Source organism: Chanodichthys erythropterus, chromosome 3 (genome assembly GCF_024489055.1).
Source record: "Chanodichthys erythropterus isolate Z2021 chromosome 3, ASM2448905v1, whole genome shotgun sequence".
Lineage (NCBI taxonomy): Eukaryota > Metazoa > Chordata > Actinopteri > Cypriniformes > Xenocyprididae > Chanodichthys > Chanodichthys erythropterus.
Window position 1 is genome coordinate 26,978,481 of NC_090223.1, and position 22,556 is coordinate 27,001,036.

Here is a 22,556-nt window from a genome sequence, read left to right on the forward strand (position 1 = left end):
GAAAATGAAGTAATTAAACACGAAAAGAAAGAGGCTACTCTGATTATGTAGCCTAATCCGAATGAAATGTGCGTTATCTCTCTAGGCGCGTCCATATGAGCAGATGACACTGATTCAGAAAACATTACTTTATTAATAAAAAATTAAAATGTCTCCTTGCTGTTATTTTCACACTCATAATCATTACTTTTGCCGGTTCTTTATGGAAATATGCTGCGTGCCCTTGAGTGCTATAGGCCTATAGCCTATATTATGTAAACGCTCCTTATGGTTTATTCTCTCCAGTATTTAAGAAATTAAATGAATATAAATGTGATTAGTCAACTAATAGCTTAAATGAACAACTAGTCGACTAGAAAAAAACTCATTTCACATATTTTCGATCAAGCATCAAAAAGGGTAGGCCTATTCGGGTTTGAGCTCGCGCTTCGCGCGCATGCTCTGACAGACACACACAGCGCATCATACATTATTATCAGTTTAAAATTATATTTGTGTATGACTAACCGCAGCACACACCAGAGAAAAAATCTTTGCAGGTCCTATGACTGAGAGAGAGCTTACTCGGATGAAAACCGCTTCGGTGAGCTCAACTAACGCGGCATTTTTTTTTTTTTTTTTTTTTGTCAGTAACGCTAACGGCGTTGTAACGGGAGAAAAAGTAATTCGTTTGATTACTCGTTACTGAAAAAAGTAACTGCGTTAGTAACACGCGTTATTTATAACGTCGTTATTCCCATCACTGGTTATCACTCAGCCAGTCTGGGGTGAGTTTCCCGAAAGCATCGTTGGTGAACCATGGTCGTAAGTCCCATTGAACTCTATTGGTAACGACGGAACTTGCGACCATAGTTCGCTTTGGGAAACGCACCCCTGGAACGCTCAGAATGAGTCATTTTATGAAGGAGGCTGTTTTATCATCTGCATTATTTGAACAGCGGGCAGTGGACGGGTTCCACCATGTTGAGTTGTCTGTGTTGTAATACTTCCCCTCATACACTCAGAGAAACGACACTGAACGCAGATTCTTGGTTCACTTCCTGGAAAGCTGGTTTGCATCCGAGTGAAAATAAAAATCGAAAACATTTACAAAAGGATGTAACACTTTCGTCTGTCCTAATGTGATGCATTCTTTTTGATTGAACATGTCTCAACATAGGGGAGAGTGGGGTAAGATGAGCCAGTAGGTAAGTTGACCCACCCCTGTATCTCAATCATATCATTTTATTGTCATGTGACCATATATTTTAGAACCACCCATCATTTGTGCCAGACTGTGAAAAGAAGCAGCACATGGGAGGAGTGGATGTTGCTTATTTACTTTAAAAACTGTCAAAGTGAAATTTTAACATAACAGATGTGATGTATGTAATGTAATGTAGATGTAATGTTGTTTCATCAAAGCAAATTTGTACAGGTCTAAATATATTTATGCATATTGGTGATTTAACAACTTATAAAACCATGCAAGTCATTTAGCTAAATATTATTCTGAATTGGTAAGCTAGCTAGCTTTTCCTAAAATGGCAGCTATGGGGCAAAGTGAGCCAAATGCTGTGGGGTAAACTGAGCCAGCATTTTGACTTACCCCTTCATAAGGCAATGAATTTAAGTTAAATCTGAAGTATAAACTGGTGTCATTTCAATGTAATATTACACAACTGGTTTAGTTTATCTTTATTTAAGAGTTTATTTGATAGGAATATTTTACAAGTACACCAAATCCTTCTCTGATACGAACCAGATGATGTTTAATCAAATATATCTTTCCACCTGTAGACCATAATGGCCTGACATGGTCAACGTCGCAGAATAACTACCATGTCAAGAACCTTTTGACTAAAATGTTTATTAGTTTCAGTGACATTTATTCATTCTTACTTAGTTTTTATTTAATTTTACTCAACTAAACTCTGTTTAGTCTGTTTATGGGAAGGTTATTGATGTTCAACATCAAAGAAATGCAAACAATTAGATACTGAAATTTCAACTTCATTTGGTTGGTTTTATGTTGTTTAATTTAGCTTTAAAAAAGAATTTACAAAGAATATCCATAAAAGGAAATTTGATCATTAAATTAGTTTTTAAAATAGGTACATTATCTTTAAAATTTCACTTTGGTTTGATTCAGATTCAGTTAGACGGTCAGTTTACACCCACCTACTGACTCGGCTCAACTTACCCCTAACATGGGGTAAATTGAGCCACAGGAACACTTCTTATAAGAAGTCATATTTTTAGAACCCTTTGTCATATGTATTCTGATCATTTAAAATTATACAAAACATCCTGAAATTAAAATACATATTTATTGTTCTTCTGCCTCATTTTCCCTTATCTTGAGGACCACATAAGTAAAAAAAAAAAAAAAGGCTTATCTTACCCCACTCTCCCCTATAGGAATACATTTTTAAATTGTGCAAATGATTAACATTATTATTGTAACATTAGTAAATCTTTAAAAAAAAAAAGGGGGACCTATTATGCAAAATTCACTTTTGCATGGTGTTTGGACATAAATGTGTGTTGGCAGTGTGTGTACACAACCACCCTATAGTGATAAAAATCCACCCACTCCTTTTTTTTTAATCCCCATAAATCAAGTGTCTCAGAACAAGACGTTTTCAGATCCCTGGCAGAGTGACATCACAAAAGCCACAGGCCCCGCCCACAAATGTTTACAGACACCGAAGTTTTAACATAGAACCGCCCTGAGCGAGTTCACAGTGAGTTGTACAGTCTGCCATTACTGTACTAACGAGAATATCTCTTAGGTGTACTATGAGGTGTACTGTAGTACTCCATTTACTCCCTAAATCTGAGCCACAGAAGATGAGGTGAATTAATTTTGTTTTACAAGAAAATGCTCTCTCAACTCTACCGAAATTCGTTTATGTCTGCGTGAATCATTTCACACCGGACTGCTTTTTGAGTGAAAGTCAAAACAAAGGGACGATGCAAAACAGAGGTTGTGCTAAAAATGTGCTATTCGAGGATATATAAGTACAAACTGATTGTGCTCCAGCTTAAGCTGTAATTACAGGCTCCAGAGTGATACTGGATATGGCAGTAATGAAGGCTAGAACACTTTCATCAGTTGTTTTACGGATATAAAGTGTACCAGTTTATTAAGCACCACCCAAAAAGGCATAAGGTCTTTATATATTTGTTTAATGTTAGTTGTAACAAGTTTTTCTGTGTAATTCGCTGTGTATGTTGATGATAATGCAAGGGAGGGAGAGTTTATGGATAATATTTTAATGCACACTTGCACTGTGTTTTATTAAGCTCTTACAGTGATTTTCTAGAGTGAAAATGGACGCTTCTTATTTTGTGTGAAGTACAATAAACATGATAAAACTCATCTGTAAAGTTTTGGCCATCATTTGGATGAAGACAATATACGTTATTACTGTAATTAAACTAAACTATACCTATTTTATCTCCATGCAGCATGTATTCGCAGTTTCTGACATTGTGTGTCCTGACTGAATCCTGTCACCAGAGAATCAGCGCAGCAGTTCATTTGCATTTAAAGGGCACACACTGAAACTCCAATGAAACAATTTTAAAGGGATAGTTCACCCAAAAATGAAAATTTGATTGTTATCTGCTTACCCCCAGGGCTTTGTTTCTTCAGTAGAACACAAATGATGATTTTTAAATCCAATTGTTGTGGTCTGTCAGTCATATAATGCTTTGAAACGGTAACACCATCTATGAACTCATTCGGGAGTGGTGACTTTCCACAAATTTCCAACTTCTGAGTCTGCTCGCCTGAAGTTATGGTTGATTGCTCTTCAGCTGCATATCAACACACCCATTAATGTACTTAAGTTGTTGAGGGTATGTAGCGATAATTTTTCAATGATTTTACATACCAAGGATCACGTACAACTTAAACCATCAGCTGTGCCTATAGTTTTTCCACATCCAACTGAGGTATGTGAACAAGATCTTTGTATGTGTCCCTTTTATTTGTAAAGCTGCCCTTACGAAAAGTAAGAAAATAAAAGTGTTGATGTAATAAAACCACGTTTTTAGTGGTTTACTTCCATTTGTATAACAACTGTTGCACTACAGGCACCATGTTTAAACTACGCCAGAATGCGTACACGGTACACACCTCATTGCTATGGAATTTGATTCACACATAGGCAGCAATGTCATTGCACCTTTTAAGGTCCAGAAAGGTAGTAAAGACATGTTATAAAGTGATGAGAATACTTTTTTGTGAGCAAAAACAAAACAAAAATAATTTATTTAACAATTTCTTTTCATCCATGTCAGTCTCCTACGCTGTTTTATGTTGTAGAGAAACTGCAGCACTTCCGGGTTCTACATCAGAATGCCATTGTTGTAAGATGATTAAAAAATAACAATTAAATCATAAAAACGTAAAGTTAAAATTAATAAATTTTTTGAAAATAAAATGATTGAACATCTAAAATTATTAATATTTTATTTGTTTACCTGCATGTCAATGTGGCCATTATCCAACATCAGAGAACTGTGAACATGCAAATATGTTAAACTATTGAAAAATAAAATCTTAAAATCTCAGGAGACTCCAAGTAAATATTTTAGGTTGTCAAGGGAAATGGAGTGTTCTCTTCCAAACAATTAGATATAACATAAACGCGCGCACACACACACACACACACACACACACACACACAGTGCACTCAAATGTTTACCACATCCTGTAAAGATGAGGTAGGTTGCATTAGGTATGTGGGTAAACATGGGTTCTGGGTGACAGAAGCATTGTTACAGTATGTGTAACTGCCAAAAAAGGAAGACGGTTAGGAATTAAATGTATACCAAGGTAGAAATATGATAAAATGCACAATAAAATGTGTTTATTGCTAATGACATTGATGCAAACATGAAAAAGACTGACACAAGTAAATAAAACAATTGACGCAAGTAATGTAACAATTAAATGCATGTGGGAAATATGTTAACACCAGTAGAAGCAACATGAGTAAATGTAGAGATAATGTGCGTCAATAGTATATAAAAGTATATAAAAAGGGGGCCTTTAGAGCTCTTGGGTGGAAGATCTTTTGGAGAGAGAGAGAGCATACAAGCAAGGAGCAAGTTTGGGGGGGGGGGGGGGGGGGGAATTACATTATGAAATAAATGTTTTTCTCCAAAACACATTGGCCACAATTATAGAAAGTGGCTGTAAGAAAATAACAAAGCATTGAAAAACCTCATTTCCAGGGCAATAATTCAGAAGTTCCAATCAACTAAAGATGTTACAAATCTGCCTGGAAGAGGACGTGTGTCTATATTGTCTTAATGTATGGCGAGGAGGAAAGTTTGAGTGGCCAAAGACTCTCCAAGGATCACAGCTGGAGAATTAAAGAAATTATTCGAGTCTTAGGGTCAGAAAGCCTAAAAAAACAAACAAAGGTGAAGGTCCTGGACATCTTGTTCAGATACATGGCATCATGGATTCTATCAAATACCAACAGATAAAAAATCAAAACTCTGCTAGAAATATTATAATGGGTTGTGGTTGGATCTTCCATCAGAACAATGATCTAAAACAAACATCAAAACCAACACAAAGATGTGTCACTGAGCACAAAATTAAGCTTCTGCTATGGCCGTTCCAGTCCTCTGACCTGAACCCTAAAGAAAATGAGTGGAGTGAACTGAAGAGAAGAAGCACCAACATGGAGCTGGAATCTGAGGGATCTGGAGAGATTCTGCATGAAGGAATGATCTCTGATCTCTCGTCAGGTGTTCTCCAAACTCATCAGGCATTAAAGGTGAAGACTCAGAGCTGTTATCTTGGCAAAAAAAAAAGATTGACTTTTTTTTATATATATATGTATATATATATATATATATATATATATATATATATATATATATATATATATATATATATATATATATATATATATATATATATGTATATATAATGGTGCCAATAATTTTAGACAATGTTTTTTGGAGAAAAAGAGTTATTTCATAATGTGATTTTCCCCACATTTTAAATGTTTTACTGCAATGAACGGTTCAATTATTGTGATATTTGGCTGTTATTGGATCGTGAAGATTTTCTGGAACTCCTTCTCAAACATTTCCTTCAGACTGGCACGCATTTTTCCAAACTTATTGTCCTTTAGGGAGCAAAAGAGAACAAAATATAAAACAAATGTCAAAACACAAAACAAAAAACAAGCATCTTCTTGTCATGTCAATCATCACAATATCATGTTAATAAAACAAAAAATTATCAATAATGTCAAAGATATTGGTCCATGTATGACAATGATTTTTTTTTGCACTTTAATAATTATGTCTTGTGTTTCAGTGAATCTTACCTTGTTGAATGTGCTGCAATTGCTGAAAATGAGCTGAAAGTCAGAGACAAACGCTCCAACCGTCTGATACTCGTCACTTTCCAACTTTAGCTTTATTCTGTCCAGCCACATTGGCTGAGAAAAGAACTGAGAGTATCTGGACACCTGGAAATAAAAAAAAAATCTGGTTAAACTTTTATTTATTCATTTTTTCATTTTAAATGTAAATTTCACCAACCTGAATTCCCTGTTATTATATTTATAATCAAATTATGATTAGATTAAATTAATTTATGGCATGAGAAGAAAAGAAAATAAATGTTGAAGTGTATGTTAAAGAGTGCAGGTTGGCAGAAAGAGACACTCTCACTGTTTTGCGTGGATCCTCTAAAAAAAACACCCTCTGAGTGTCCTCCTTGTACACACATAACAGGAGATAGTGGCAGTGCTAAAGATGACAAACACACACGCACACAAAATTAGGCCCATAAATAATTGTTGTGTTTCTAAACCTAGTGAGCAGTTTAAATATTTGTGGTTATTTTCTATATTAAGGTGCCAGTTTGTGAGTTTGTTTACCGATCTGTATTGCGACACTGGAGCGTTGAAAGCTTCTTGTTCAGTCATGCTACTGGAGTCACGCCATTGCTGACTGGTTCTTAACACGCAAAAGGTACAAATCCATTCCCTATAAACAAACACACACACACATATACACAGAAGGATGAATGTACAACACACATACTTGCTGATTTAATGATTTTATTTGTTGTTTCTCTCTCTTTCTCTCACCCAGGTGAGTCTTCGTCCACAGCTGGTAGATGACAGTGTGAATGAAAAGCTCGTGGACATTCGTCACAACACACGAGATCTCCCCCAGAGTGACACACGTAACAAACATCGTCATTTGTCTGTGCCATCTAGTTATAGGACGACACAACATGATATAACATGTTAACATTATCAGAAATAAGCTCAAAGGCATTTCGCTGAAATTCGCACAAAATTGAAATAAAAAAGATTATTTTGGATAAAGAAAAATAAGCTAATGTTAGTTTTTGTTTGTTTGTTTGTTTATTTTACATTATTATGGCAATTAATAATTATTTCCCAAATTCTCAGCATTTGTAATGCTTCTGGAAATACCTTTTGTAATGTGTCATAAAAATAATTAATGCATTAATTATTTTTATGCTGACTGATTATGTACAGACATGTCAGTTTTGGAGATGTTTCTTACCAGGTCTTCTAGTTGATAACTGCATTTAAAACATTCACACAGAAGAGGATGGATGCGTAGGATCTTTTTCTAAAAACAAACAAATAAATACATAAATAATCATGATTTTTCTCTTTTGTATCATTCAATGTTCTATCCAGTTTGATACCTTGAGTAAAAAGTTGAGAGTTTTTCCATGGCACAGTATATCTTTTTTCCAGTGTCCTTCAGTGAGAGTTTGTTCCTGATTCACAAATTCCGCCGGAGTGAACCAGCTTTCCTCGGTCCTTATACACTTCCCACGACTCCCTGCAACATGAAGTAAACATAAACACTTCCCACTCAAACCTTTGATACAGACAAAACAAACTGCATACTGATATCTGCACAGACTGCTGCAGTACACATATCAGTGCAGTAACGTACCTGATGCAAACCTGTCTTTGTATAGAGTCCCAGTAAGTGAAACACAGGTGACTGGTAAAGAGGGAGCCTGGAAAACTGACAGATCTGTCATCTCTTTATTTGGGGCACATATCCTCTTTCTATTCTCAATCGGTGGAGACTGAAGATGCTTCTCCTGAAAGGCACACAGGAAACAAAAAACCTTGAAACCCCATCAAATCACAAAGATGCTGATTCGCACAGGACTAATATTATCACAGGTCCTCTGTGTTCTGCAAAATATAGTAGGTCATTTGCGGGGGACTTTTTACTGTACAAATCTTCCCCTTGGAATTATAAGGTTCTGCATTCTGAGTAGTTTTGAGATATTGAGCTTCAAAATTTTTTGCATTCCATTTGACTGTGTAGATAGACCCTTTTGTTTTCTAAATAAAAAGTGCCAAAAATGTACACAACATCTATGCAATCAAAGAAATTAGAACAGAAGTGATTGCGTGGACAGAAGAGACGGATTAAAACACCAGGAGTAGACGTTTAAGTTCATCTCGTCCACTTGTGATCTGATCGACCAAAACGCATCTTAATGCCAGGTGTAAGCAGGGCCTAGCAAAACATTAAGGAAAATATAAGTATGGTCAGACATCACTGTGCTTTTACACAACAGCTTTTAAAAAATTACAGTGGATGTACCACTGTAAAGTGATGTTAAAGTGATGATATTCATTACAGTTCAAAAGTTTGGGGCCAGTAAGATTTTTTTTATTATTTTAATTTTTTGAAAGAAGTCTCTTATGCTCACCAAGGCTGCATTTATTTGAACAAAAATACAGTAAAAACAGTAACGTTCTGAAATCAATTTAAAATAAGTTTTCTATAATACTGGATGTTAAAGGTGCCCCTGAACTTTTTTTTAAAAAGATGTAATATAAGTCTAAGGTGTCCCCTGAATGTGTCTGTGAAGTTTCAGCCCAAAATACCCCATAGATTTTTTTTTAATTCATTTTTTAACTGCCTATTTTTGGGCATCATTAACTATGCACCGATATATAGGTTGTGGCCCCTTTAAATCTCCGTGAATACAGTAAGAAACGATGGTAACTTTAACCACATTTAACAGTACATTAGCAACATGCTAACGAAACATTTAGAAAGACAATTTACAAATATCACTAAAAATATCATGATATCATGGATCATGTCAGTTATTATTGCTCCATCTGCCATTTTTCGCTGTTGTTCTTGCTGTTACATAACAGTCGGTGTTATGTTGAGATTCGCCTGTTCTTCGGAGGACTTTTAAACAAATGAAATTTATATAAGAAGGAGGAAACAATGGAGTTTGAGACTCACTGTATGTCATTTCCATGTACTGGACTTTTGTTATTCAACTATGCCAAGATAAATTCAATATTTAATTCTGGGGCACCTTTAAATGTAATTTATTCCTGTGATGGTAAAGCTGAATTTTCAGCATCATTACTCCAGTCTCATGATCACATGTCACATGATCCTTCAGAAATAATTATAAAATGCTGTTTTGATGCTTAAGAAACATTTATCATTATACTTATTTATTAGCTATCAGCATTGAAGATAGCTATTTTTATGGAATCTGACATATGGATTTCTTATTTCATCTGAAATTAAAAAATGTAACAAATGTTTTTACTGTCACTTTCTTTATCAATTTAATGGCTCTCTGCTTAATTAAAATATTAATTTCTTAAAAAACAAACAAACAAAACAAAACAAAAAAATTACCAACCCCAAATATTTGTTATGGTAGGCCTACTGTACAGAGGCTATGTATGTACATAGTGTTCATGCCATTTTAGATGTGCAAAAACAGTATTATTGCAGAACAATGACCAAAACAGTACTGCCATAGTACATGCCTTTAAAACATGGTATTATGGCTGAATGTCCAAAAACAGTACTATTATTGTGCCATGTCCAATAAGCATGCAATTGCCATACGATACATGATCAAAAATGATCATGTTCAAAAAACCATGATACTGAAGCGTTTTGCTAGTTCTAGCAATAACATGAATGACTAAAGAGATGCATGGGTGTATGAAGGGTGGGCGTGTTCCTGCCTCAAAGAGTTTCTCCGGCATCAGATCGTGGTCGCGCAGCTGAGTGAGAAATGCGTGCGGTTGTTCAATGCACGAAATCTCTGTCTTCTTACGGCGAAGAAAAAGTAGCAAGAAAGTCTAATTGGCCGCTGACTCCTATTAATTCACAGATCTACAGTGTGACAAAGTACTTTTTTAGCAACTTTACAACAGCATGCAGAATAATACAATACTCCTGGTTAAAAAAGTATACTTTATAGACGACTTTCTTGTATACAACAATACTGGATGCACGCGAATGCAGGCCAGGGGGCAAAACCGCTAACAGGTGTTTTGCCGAGTTCTGCATGCACCTCACGGGATTTAATAGTCAATTTATGCTGAGAAAGGAGGTGGATGCAGATCTCTGCAGGTAGCCTACAGGTATCTGTTCTGCCGAATTATTTATCACCTTTGATGAACCCTACAAAGAATATTATATCGTTTAAACGGTATTGGAGGTAACGTTATGCAGGAATAACACCTGTAGAAGATTGTAACGTTAATCAATCATTGTAATTAACGTAAATGTTGACTCAGTTATAAACTGCCATTTCAGAATTGGACCTGTTTGTTTGTGTTTCATTTGCATATTAATATAACATTGCGTAAAACGGTAGTAGTTGACTAGTTATACAAGTTATAACGTTAGTTATCAGGTCTTTGAATGAAATTGTCCAACTAAGTTTGCTAATCATAAAAACCTGACATACCCTATGAATTTATGAACTTACCTGGTTTTGTTGGTTGTTGAGCCTTTCTATCCTGAATGTCTATGTCACGATATTATGCTTTTACCTATTTTCACAATACAACTTTTAACATTTAAAATAAATGTAAATTTTAAATAATTGTGTAGGCTAGATTCTCTAAATAAATACTTTTTTAAAAAGTGTACTTATTTGAACATTACTTTAAAATATATTTTAGGTGTATTTTAAAATGTATGCTCAAAATAGTCATTGTAACAATGCACTGAAAGTATATTTAAAAAAAAAAATGTTTAATATCCTGAAGTTGTAGTGTATTGTAGTGAAGTGTGTAGTGTATCAAATTTTGTTGCTTACTGCCTTCAGCCAACCAGAGCTGCAGACTTCATGGTACTCGTCTGAATCCCCCTTGCTCACTCACAGGAGGCTTGCAGGTGAAGTACAACGTCGCAATGCATTATGTATTTAATAAAACATTGAAAGCAAAATACGTTGCTCAATCATGGGAATTTGGACCAGTTCAATCAAGTGACATCACAGCCTGACCTTGATGCTGACGACAACCAGCTAAAATGGCCTTCGCAATCCAGGAAAGAACCAGAGAAAAAGTCCTGCTATTTGGAGGTAAAGTTGTAGTCTACCAGTTATTTCCAATTTCTAAATTCTTTTCAATCTCACAAATGTAAACTGTCGATACATCTTTTGTACTGTATATTATGTTAACATTTTTAAGTTTCTGCAGTCAGCTGCCTCTGATGTGTAAGCGGCCATCAGACGCAAGTGTAATAATGAGCAGCTCATCAGAACATGGATTATAATGTGTAATTTATTTGCAGAGCTGGGTAGTAACGGATTACATGTAATCTGGATTACGTAATCAGATTCCAAAAATTTTAAAATACTTGTACTCAGACTACAGTTACTTTTTTATGGATTACATGATTACATTTACACAATGGCAGCAAGTTGTTCACAATTCTTTGATTAAGTTTATATTTTTTTCATAATAAACCTGCCTCTAACATACGTTCAAGATTCTGAGTTTTTCTGGCGGTGAGGGGGAGGGGTGTGGAATCGTGCACAGAAATCAGCAACAACAAGTATATTTGTTTTTGTAATGTTGCTGTTTTCTAAATTTACTTAATTTTAAGTAAACATGTTTTAAGTAAAATCTTAAAATGTGATTTTGTTTTATTAAGTGTTACTATCAGTAAACACTAACAGGTACATTAGTTATAGTATTTTGAAGTATTAACTGTCCATACATTGCACTTTAAGAAGAATCTGTTGTTGGTGAATAGAATATATTTTTTCTTTCTATCTGTCAAACTCAAAATAGTACAAGATTATCCTACAATATATGTGACATAAAATAAGGGTTAGCAGAAAAGTAATCTAAATGTAATCCAAAAGAAGTCAGATTACGTTATCAAAAATGTGTAATCTAAGAGATTATATTACTGATTACAAATTTTGTAATGTAATTTGTAATCAGTAACTGATTACAATTCATAAGAAATCTACCCAGCTCTGTTTATTTGTGTATGGGTCAGTAAAAAAGTTAATCAAAGTTGTCCTAAGAAGAAGGTTTCAGGACAACTTTGATGAAAGGTTTTGATCCACTTGGTTTAGTCCACAATGTAGACTACTATATTGTACAAAGTAAATTATTATTGACTACAAAGTGTGTAATTTTTAGTATTTGGAATAAGCCAAAGGTACTGAGTATAGTAGACTATACTACCTGTAAAATAATATAGCCTATTCATGGAATATTGTGTGTTCGGAAGACTAATTTGATGTACTTGAATCACAAATAAAGTATACTTATGACACAAATAAAGTATACTTGTAACACAAAGTATATTTATAACACAAATAAAATATACTTACAACACAAATAAAGTATACTTTAATATCACTAATCCAGCATGTAATTTGTCCCTACAAAGTGTAGCTATAGCCTACTATTTGAAGTTATTCCAATTTAGCACACAAAAGTACACTAAATATACTTTAATACAACTTAATTGCAACTGAAATATACTTAACACAAATTGGCTGTTTCAAAATAGCACACTTCAAGATAACTAATCATTAACACACTTGTGAAATATACTGATAATTAGTCTGGCTGCAAGTATACTTGACATACTTTTTTTTTTTTTTTTTTTTTTTTTACCAGGGACATCAGACACCTCTGTATCAAATTCGTAGTTACGATGTCTCACACTTCTTTAACAGAAATGTTATATACAGATTTTGCTGGGATCCCTGCTGAAAAAAAACAGCATATGCTGATAAGGTAGGTTTTGAAGCTGGTATATGCTGATTTGAGCTGGTTTATGCTTCAAAACCTACCTTACCGCATAGTGTGAGCACATAAATCGTGCGTTTTGGCTTTCCAGTTGGTAACCTTGCTGAAATCGCACAGATATTGGACATTGTATGCTCGCCTTTAGGCTATACTGCCTTCACGTGCTCTCGGAATTATACGGGTTTCCTAGGTAAAAACTGCACATGAACGCCCTCGAAACTTGGACGCGCTGAGCTCGTAACCACGACTTCAGAAGTGGGAATGATCAAATTTCCGATAGCACGAGAGGGAGGAAGTGTTGATAGTGATGCCATTGAAACGCATATTATTTCCCAGTCAAAGCACGTGAACAGCTATATAACGTCACGTGTTGTCATCTCAAGATTCCGGTAAATACGGGGTGGCGTGCAGTGAACTCGGCATGAATCAGTGGCGTGGGGGCGGGGGGTACCCCTCGATAGAAATCGTGTTCCGGGGGGCGGAAGAAATGGGAACGCGGGGGCGATGCGACCGCAAAGGGCACTTTCACTTTGCCACTGCTCATAATTGTGATTCTCTTTCATATTATAGCTACTTTATGGAGGACGAGTAGTGCCACTTAAAAATAAAACGAAGAATCACTTAATTTAATAATTCAAACATAATGTATATTTATGAATCACTTTTTATATGGGCAAATTAATAGACATATTTAAAGTGTATTTAATTCCTGTTTTTAAATGTAGTTTAATAAAACAATAAAACAGTAAATTTTAAAAATCTTTTTAGAATATATAAATAAATAGACAAATTTGAAACAGGTTATTTAATTAATTTTTTAAAACATAGAACAATAAAACAATAATAAGTACATTAGTAAATCATTGTAAATGCACATTTAAATTGTTTTTTTAAAAAGAATTTGGCAAATGCTTTTTTTCTCTCTATTTACCAATTGCTTTTCTTTGGCCACGTTCACACAGTCATTTTTTGGGATTGACAACTGCATTTATACTTAACAGGTGTGAGTCTCGAAATGTCTCGTTCACACAGCAACTTACAGTATTGTCTGGAACACTGTCTGTATGAACGTGCAGCGAGTGTCAAGCCCGTATTCTCTTACTAGTAACCATGACGACAGTGATCAACGTAATATTAAAGATGGCGACGTCCATAAAACTGAAAAGTATTATCACTTTTGACATGACAAGAGACTAACTGAACCGCAAGTTCATCCATCAAAACTTTTCAACAGCAGCATGTAAACACGAGTCTTTAACCGCTGCAGTCGCGTGTCATGTCCTTTGCGACGTCTCGAGCATGACACGGCATTTGAAAAACTGATATTAACTTTTTGACACATTGACAATCAATGCACAGCATGATGTTATAAGACCTTAAAGACAGTTTCAAACTCCTTCTTGAATGCTTCCTTCAGCCTAGAGGTCATTCTACTGGAGTCATTATCCTACAGAGAAGAGAGAAGGAGAGAAAAAGGCAGAATTTAGTATGTAAAATGAGATGGTAAACAGTTAAGATTCTTGCAACACTGGAAAAAAGTTGCATAAAGTTTTCAAAAAAACTCACTCCGTTGGAGGTGCAGCAGTTGTTGAAAATATGTTCAATATCGGAGACAAACTCTTGCACTGTTTGATAATCGTTATTCTCCAGGTTCAGCTTCACTCTGCCCAGCATCATGGGACCACAAATATACGTACTGTATCCTGAAACCTGAACACCAGCAGTGCAGACGTCACATACATGTACACCACATATAAGAGCTTTAAATAATGACAAAGATGAAGCTGCTGAAGATGAGATTTACATTAGTGCAGGAGTCAGTCATGCTCTCGTGTAGCAGGTGTAACAGCAGGTACTGACAGTGCTGAAACAGAATCAAACACAGAGAGAAACAGACTGTAAAACAGTGTAGTGTGTGTGCCTCATCTAATGAAGGTGTAAAAGCAGATGTGCTTTTATCTCCATTCAGCTACACAAGTAATATGTAATGAGGTTTTCTGCTTCTGAAACTGCACTATGATGGTTTGCTCACCTGATCAACAAAATTATTGAATTATTTCACTGGATTACACTTGGAATCTTGTTTCTCTCACCAAACACAGCACCGTTTTCTACAGAGCCCCTAAAGCAGGGGTCGGCAACCCAAAATGTTCAAAGAGCCATATTGGACCAAAAAAAACAAAAAACAAATCTGTCTGGAGCCGCAAAAAATTAAAAGTCTTATATAAGCCTTATATGAAGGAAACACAGGCTGTAAGTGTATATTAGCTATATTAGCCTACTATCAAAATGACTAAGTAGGCTACAAATACATAATGAGGTATTCCAGAGGTATATATTTGAAAACTGCTGAAAGCTACAGAAAAAAAGTCCAATCATTCCATATATATTGTATTGTTATATATTATGTTGACAAATCATCAATTAAATATTTTCCATCTTATATTCTGCATAATTGTGTGTTTTTAAAATAAACACTGACAAAAACTATACTATAAAACTATATGTTTTAGGGCTGGACAAGATGACGCTATAACAATGATATAAGTGATTACGCGGATTTAAACCTACCTATATTGTAGTTATATAAAATATTCACAGGCAGATTTGCTTTTATGCATTTCCCCAGTGTCAAATCAGGCACATATAAATGTCAGGAAACACGACTCCTGGCTACATGTCAATATCCATGGATTAGGTTTATTTGATAAGTTGTAAGAAACACTTTTGAGTCTAACCTTTAGTGTAATCGTTTGTTTTACACACGTTTTCGCAGTTTCCTCTATTAAATCCAGTCACGCAGCAGGTTCTTTTGCCACTCAGTCCAGCTGAGGGAGCGCGCTTTTTTTTTTTTTTCAAATCTTTTGCGTTCACTCGCAAAGATGTTTGCGTTCCCCCGCAAAGTTGGATGAAGGTGTAAATGCCAATTGATAAACTTTAATGCTTATTCGACGAACCATAAACAATTTTTGCACATGCACCTGTGGAACAGTCCTTAACACACTAACAGTTTACAGGCGGAAGACAATTTAGGTCACATTTACAATAACTTAAAAGGTACACTGTGTAACTTTCTTTTGTTCAAAATGAACTAAATTTAAAAGATGCAGTGGCATAGGTTAGTTGTCACAATGAGGGAGAAAGGTTGACTTATAGCAGCTAAATTGCTCCAGGGAATCACCTGAATCTGAAATGTTGTTAAAGGAAAACGGAGATGGCATTTTTATTACTCAACAGGTGAATAATGTATTTTATAATGTATAACAGATAAATTTCCATATGTAGCTCTCTAACAGAGTTCAGTGTAAACCATTATCTATTGTGAAGGGTCATTTCATGATGATTGTTGTAGAGCTGTGCTGGAATTTTTTTCAAGTACTGTGACTATTAATGGATGTAGCTACAGTAACGTCTTCAGCTAGTCAGCTTGAGATCCTTTCCATCTACACTGGTTATATCTCTTAAGCTTAGAAGTAAATATTTTATGAGCAGTGGGATAATCTCTCTGTTTTTTAGTAATGAGAAAGAAACTTATTCATCCGCACACAGAGCCGAAGCACAACCAAAACAATGTTCTGCTGCAAAATGCATGCAGTTTTGTTTTTAAACTGCTACAGAGGCCAAAAGTTACACAGTGTACCTTTAAGGAAGCTAAAGAGACCTTTCTACTAACTCTGAAAAAAAAAAAAAACATACAAGAAGAAAGATGCTCAGTGAGACCTTGCAAGTGCCTTGGTGGAAGAGTAAAGTGTGTGATGTATAAGACTTTACCAGTGTGTACTGAGAGACTGGACTGCTCAAAACTTCCTGTTGGGTCTTTTGACTGGAATCTTTCATATTCTTCATCACACAGAATGTGCAGCTCCACTGGCTTCTGTACAGACAAAACACACAATATAACACAAAGTCAAATGTTTAGTTTGTCTAAACCAGCATGATTTCTCTCTCTCTCACCCAAGTGAGTCTCCGTCTGCAGCTGGTAGATGACAGTGTGAATGAAAAGCTCGTGGACACTCGTCACAACACACAAGATCTCCCTCAGACTCACACACGAAACACACATCATCATTCTGCTGAGACAAGAGTTCATAAAGAAATTCAACATTTAAAGCATTCAATGATCATTTTGATGTTCTGACGTGGTAATTGTAAGTGATGATATCTTACTTGGTATTGATCTTGTTCTGCACAAATCTCACAGTAACAATTTATCATATGCGGTTCCAAAACTCTTTTCTGGAAAGAATGTGAGAACACAGAGTTTTAATAGTCAAATTATTTCAAAGAGCTTTAAATGTGAACTTTCTGACACAATGACTAATTTGTTTTACCATTATAAGTTTCCCTAAAGGTATCTCATTGGTCACAATGTCTTTCCTCCATGTTCCATCTGGTTTGTTCAGTTTGATGAAATCCTCAGGTGTGAGCCAGAAGTTCTCTGTTCTTATGCATCTCCCAAGATGCCCTGTGACAACAACATTGAACCATATACTCTGAGTCTGGACCATAGTTTAACAATCTCTAAGAGTTATACGTCATCCCAAAAATTATTTAAAATATCTGATTGTCATTGCAATAGACACAAAATATCAAACCAGTGGCACCTGCAATTAAATGCAGCCAGAAATCGTCTTCACGTACTCAGCTCACTTTTAATCAGACTTTTAATCAGCTGGCATCTTGGTGATTTTTAGTGTGTATATACAATCTACCATAGGTGTAGTAACTATGGACATGTTTTTACTAAACATATGTTATTGTCTTTTCTCTTAAATATAAACAAACTATTTTTGTGGGATATTTTTCTCAAAGTATATTTGTGTTATATTGTTCTTTTGAATAAAAAACACTTGGCTTGATATTTGTATCTAATGCAGTGACAATCAGACATTTTTAGGTGTGCCTAAGGTTTCCAGATACTTTTTGGAGCCGCTAAATGTAAAACATATTTGACCATCACACAACATATTAATACATGTAGTATATGCCCACTCACACACCTTTGGCAAAGCGATATTTATGTAGTATGCCAGATTCAGAACCACAAGTAACAGGTAAGGTTGGACCTTCAAACATGCTCAAGTCAACAACATCATCTTCATCAAGATCCAAAACTTCATTGACATCATTGTTGTCACTGTCACCATCACCATCTTCACTGCCATTAATCGACTCCTCGGATTCTACAACAAATGCACAAACACTCAGGAAACACTGAAATACATACATACATATGGGTTTGGATCATTACTATACTGACCAGAGTGTCTCTTGCCCTGTGAAAATAGAAAAGATGCATGTCAGAGATGAGTACAGCTGTAAAATTCTCTCAATGTAAATCGTATCAGGAACTAACCTTTCTTTTTCTGAGCCTGACAGTCACAGATGAGGATTCAGGAGAGTCAATCTGTGCAGCATACTGTCATTTAGAGGAAATGGAAATATATATATATATATATATATATATATATATATATATATCAGTGGTGTGCGGTGGTGTTTTAAATGAGGAGGCAATGTCCTCATTTATGTCCCTTTTACACAACTTTCCTGGTTAAGTTAACATTACATTAAAAGAGACACCAAAATAAGATTCTGTTTTGTATTTTTACACTACGTAATGTTTTATTTATAAAAACCAAGTATAAAGTTAGTGTTTTTACACATTTTACATTTATTCAAAAATAATAACTGAAAGCAGTTAAAATTTAAACAAAATATATTATTTATAAACTAACATTCAGCTTTTCTTTTTATTTTCAGCAGTCGTCAAGCTTGTACACACTGGTCACTCAGACACAAAGATGTATCTTTAATTTCACCATGCTGATTGCTCACTAAAAACCGCCGCAGTCATCATGTTTTCAGGCCATTTTGAGTTTGATTTTGACGTGAAATAAAGCGGTGATATCTAAGTGACAGTTGTGTACTTTTTAATTAGTCTCATTTTATGAGACAGCTCATAAAATGGCCAACTCCCTGATCAGTGCCGTGACTACTGAACTAGGGAGCCGATTGACTAAGTACATCCTTACATCTTCCAATAAGAGAGTAAGTAGCAGTAAGTGCTGCTAATCAAAGGCATTTGATAAACTGATCATCAGCAAGTCTGATCACTTCTATAAAGCAAAAGTTTGGGCAGTTTGCTGGTCTAGAGCATTCAGGTGTGTGTTAACACAATGCCAAGGAGGCATTGCTGCCCATCAATCTGGGAAGGGTTATAAGGCCATTTCCAAACAATTTGAAGTCTATCATTCTACAGTGAGGAAGATTATTCACAAGAGGAAAACATTCAAGACAGTTGCCAATCTTCCCAGGAGTGGATTTCCCAGCAAATTCACACCAAGATCAGACGGTGCACTGCTCAGAGAAACTGCAAAAAACCAAGAGCTACATCTCAGACTCTAGAGGCCTCAGTTAACATGTTCTGGAACAAAGTCCTTTGGACAGAGGAGACCAAAGTGGAGATGTTCGGCCATAATGCACAGCACCAAGTTTGGTGAAAACTAAACAAAGCATTTCAGCACAAACACATCATACCAAATGTCAATCACACTGAGTCGACCATTCTAGACTCAAATGTGAGGCCATCTGACCAACAGTTAAAGCTTGGCCGAAATTGGATCATGCAACAGGACTATGATCCCAAGAACACCAGCAAATCTACAACAAAATGACTAAGAAAAGTAAAGAATCAAGGTGTTGCAATGGCTCAGTCAAAGTCAACCCAAATGAAATGTTGTGGCGTGACTCTGTACAAAAACAGATATTCTCAAACCTCAATGAATTGAAGCAATGTTGTAAAGAAGAGTGAGAAAAAATTCATTCACAATGATGCACCATTTAAGTTATTGTTGCTAAAGGTGGTTCTACAAGCAACTGAATCATAAGGTGTACTTAGTTTGTCACACATGGCTTCTCTATTTTGGCTTTATTTTAAGTTAAATAAATTATAACAGTGTAATATGTCATGTGGTATTATTCATCTGAGTTTGTATTTGCCTAATTTTAAGACCTGCTAACGATCAGACAATTTTTAAAAAGGGTATACTTTCTTCTTCACATGACTGTATAAAAAAATATATATCAGCATCTAACCTTCCTTTTTCTGAGCCGGTCATTAACTGGTGAGGATTCAGGAGAGTCATTCTGCAACAGACAGACATTAAGTGAAAATACATACAGGATATAATATCTGTTATTTCAAAACATATATGTATCAGACTTAGGGGTTAGTTTTGTGCTAGGGTTGTGGAAAAATTCTTCTCCTCTTTGCATCAAGACAGACTTTAATGGTGGAGACAACAAAGCTGGGATGCATACAGTATAACTAATGATCTCAGTCACAGGTGTTGCTTTTGTTGGTTTCATTCATATCATCATGCAGGCTATTCTACAAACATATCTCAAAACAAAACATCCAAACCTGTTTATTCTGAACTCCATATTTCTTAAAGGGTAAAAGAAGCCCATCCTATTAACAGAAAGAAAAACAAAGATAGAAGATCAACACAATGATATGTGTTATTAATGTTTCAATTTAATTGACACTCAAACATTTGGATTTACTAATAATTCGCTAAAAATAAATAAATTATGGGCATATTAACAATGACTAAATGGTAATTATAACTGTACATAGGTGTGCATTAGTTGAAACTGTTAGTAATGAAGCTGTTCTTATGCACCCTGATGAGTTCCTGGAGTGGAATGTCATTGTAAACGATGCTGTTCCTCCACTTTTTGCTCCTTGCCTTTCCTCCAAATCTCTCAAAGTCACTAGGCTTGAACCACTGGCCTTCACTGAAGATGCATGCCTGCACTGAAGACAGAGAAGTTCAGCTACAGTTTACACTATACTGGACTTGTTTTAGAGCATCTGGGTGTTCTGAACATCCAGAATAATGTTTGCCTTCAACAAGAGACTCATAATTGCTTTCTTTTGGCGTCTGTACTTACTGTCATTATATTTCTCCACATAAAGGACACCATCTTTAGCTCCACATTTGACAGGAAGTTCGAGTTGGTTTTCAATCGTTTGCCTCAAATTCTGGATGGAGTCTGAAATACAGGGCAGATGTCAGGCATAAATGAGCTTCACATCACACATTTAACACTACTCTGTCTCTAAAATGTATGTCTCAAATCTTTTTAATTGATCTCTCCTCAGTTCATCTAATTAGTAATGTAATGTATCTTGGAAAGCTCAGCTCTTTCTTTTAGTACGTTTGGCTTGGATCATGTTGGTCCATGAGGAAGTTGGTCCTTTTTGCTTACACTTTCGTTTCCTTTTCCCCCCTCGTTTTCCTTTCTTTTCTCTGTCGTTCTCACTCAGACTGTCATATTCTGTGCTGCTCTCTGGATCCCATTCGGATTCTGTTTCAGACTCAGTGTCTGTGATCGACTCTCCTTCCATGTCCTGTGGTTCTCTGAAACACTCTTAACATTGATTTGACATGTTTTAATAGAGGAAATCATTGATTTTGTTCATAAAATGTATCGTCTTGTTGACAATAATGAAATCTACATCATAATAAATTGCTTTTAATTATCTGTAGTAATTCTACACTACTTTAACAGTAAGATTACATTTATTGTCTTTTGAAATCGAAAGTATGGTATGGTACATTATTTTAATGTAGCCTACGACTGAATCATCCAAACTGTTTTGTTTGCTGAAAAGTTACCCAATTCATGTAAGAAATATTAGACCTTACAGAGACTAAGATCTAATGAATGTTCAAAGAGAGTCTTGACACTGAAACGAAACTAAAAGTTGCTTCCTGGACTCTTGTTTTGGAAATTGAGTGACAAAGTTCAAAATAAGAGAAAATATCAGACCAGAAAATACAACGTTAAAATTGGAATTATTACTACTAATAACATTAATGTACTCACCTTGCGGTGTCCACGACTTTATGTATTTTTCTATTTCCCCTCACTTCTTTTTCTCCCTCTCTCTCTCCCACACACGCAATGACGTAGGCTACACACCGTCTAATCTCTTTTCAGTTTCCATGATTCATCTAACGACACCTTTCAGTAGGTCTGCCCTTTTTTGTTCCTGAGTGACTAATCCACCCGATTACTTGCTAAAGGGATCAACAAAAAATAAAATGAAATGAAAGTGAAAACAAACACCTGTGCATCATTCAGAACTGAATTGCAAATTTATTTTAAATCCCAAGTCAGTTGCTTGATTCGAGTCAGCATGCAGAATGAATGAATCAAAATTTTAGTAGAATTGACTACTAACAACTAATTAACTAGAAAAGCAACGTTTGGCATGACAAAATTTGAACGGCGACTTGGAAAAGCTTTAAAGGATTAGTCCACTTTTAAATACAATTTTCCTGATAATTTACTCACCTCCATGTCATCCAAGATGTTCATGTCTTTCTTTCTTCAGTTGAAAAGAAATTAAGGTTTTTGATAAAAAACATTCCAGGATTTGTCCTATAGTGG

The 22,556-nt window shown here is 35.3% G+C and overlaps 1 protein-coding gene across 1 annotated transcript; it reads right to left on the reverse strand.

The window, feature by feature from the left end:
• Positions 1-6,059: 6,059 nt before the first annotated feature.
• On the reverse strand, positions 6,060-22,106 carry LOC137004262 (uncharacterized). The gene is made up of 21 exons (XM_067364448.1): positions 21,990-22,106; positions 21,369-21,530; positions 21,051-21,152; positions 20,780-20,913; positions 20,518-20,565; positions 20,190-20,240; positions 18,448-18,510; positions 18,352-18,367; positions 18,092-18,274; positions 17,423-17,556; positions 17,259-17,327; positions 17,046-17,164; positions 16,863-16,965; positions 14,896-14,955; positions 14,658-14,801; positions 14,467-14,538; positions 7,116-7,243; positions 6,903-7,011; positions 6,694-6,771; positions 6,345-6,488; positions 6,060-6,140 (listed from the first exon to the last, which is right to left on the reverse strand). Exons 2-21 carry the CDS (start codon positions 21,505-21,507, stop codon positions 6,060-6,062), a joined length of 1,977 nt encoding a protein of 658 aa, XP_067220549.1. The 5' UTR covers positions 21,508-21,530; positions 21,990-22,106.
• Positions 22,107-22,556: the final 450 nt, after the last annotated feature.

Bases quoted from the DNA above. Each gene is read 5' to 3' on its own strand.
- LOC137004262 (XM_067364448.1), bottom strand. From the start codon at position 21,507: ATGGAAGGAGAGTCGATCACAGACACTGAGTCTGAAACAGAATCCGAA. The intron at 20,566-20,779 runs GTGCATAAGAAC...TTCTGTTAATAG, and splicing joins CACTCCAGGAACTCATCAGG to GATGGGCTTCTTTTACCCTT. The intron at 7,012-7,115 runs GTGAGAGAAAGA...GTTTGTTTATAG, and splicing joins GTGGACGAAGACTCACCTGG to GGAATGGATTTGTACCTTTT.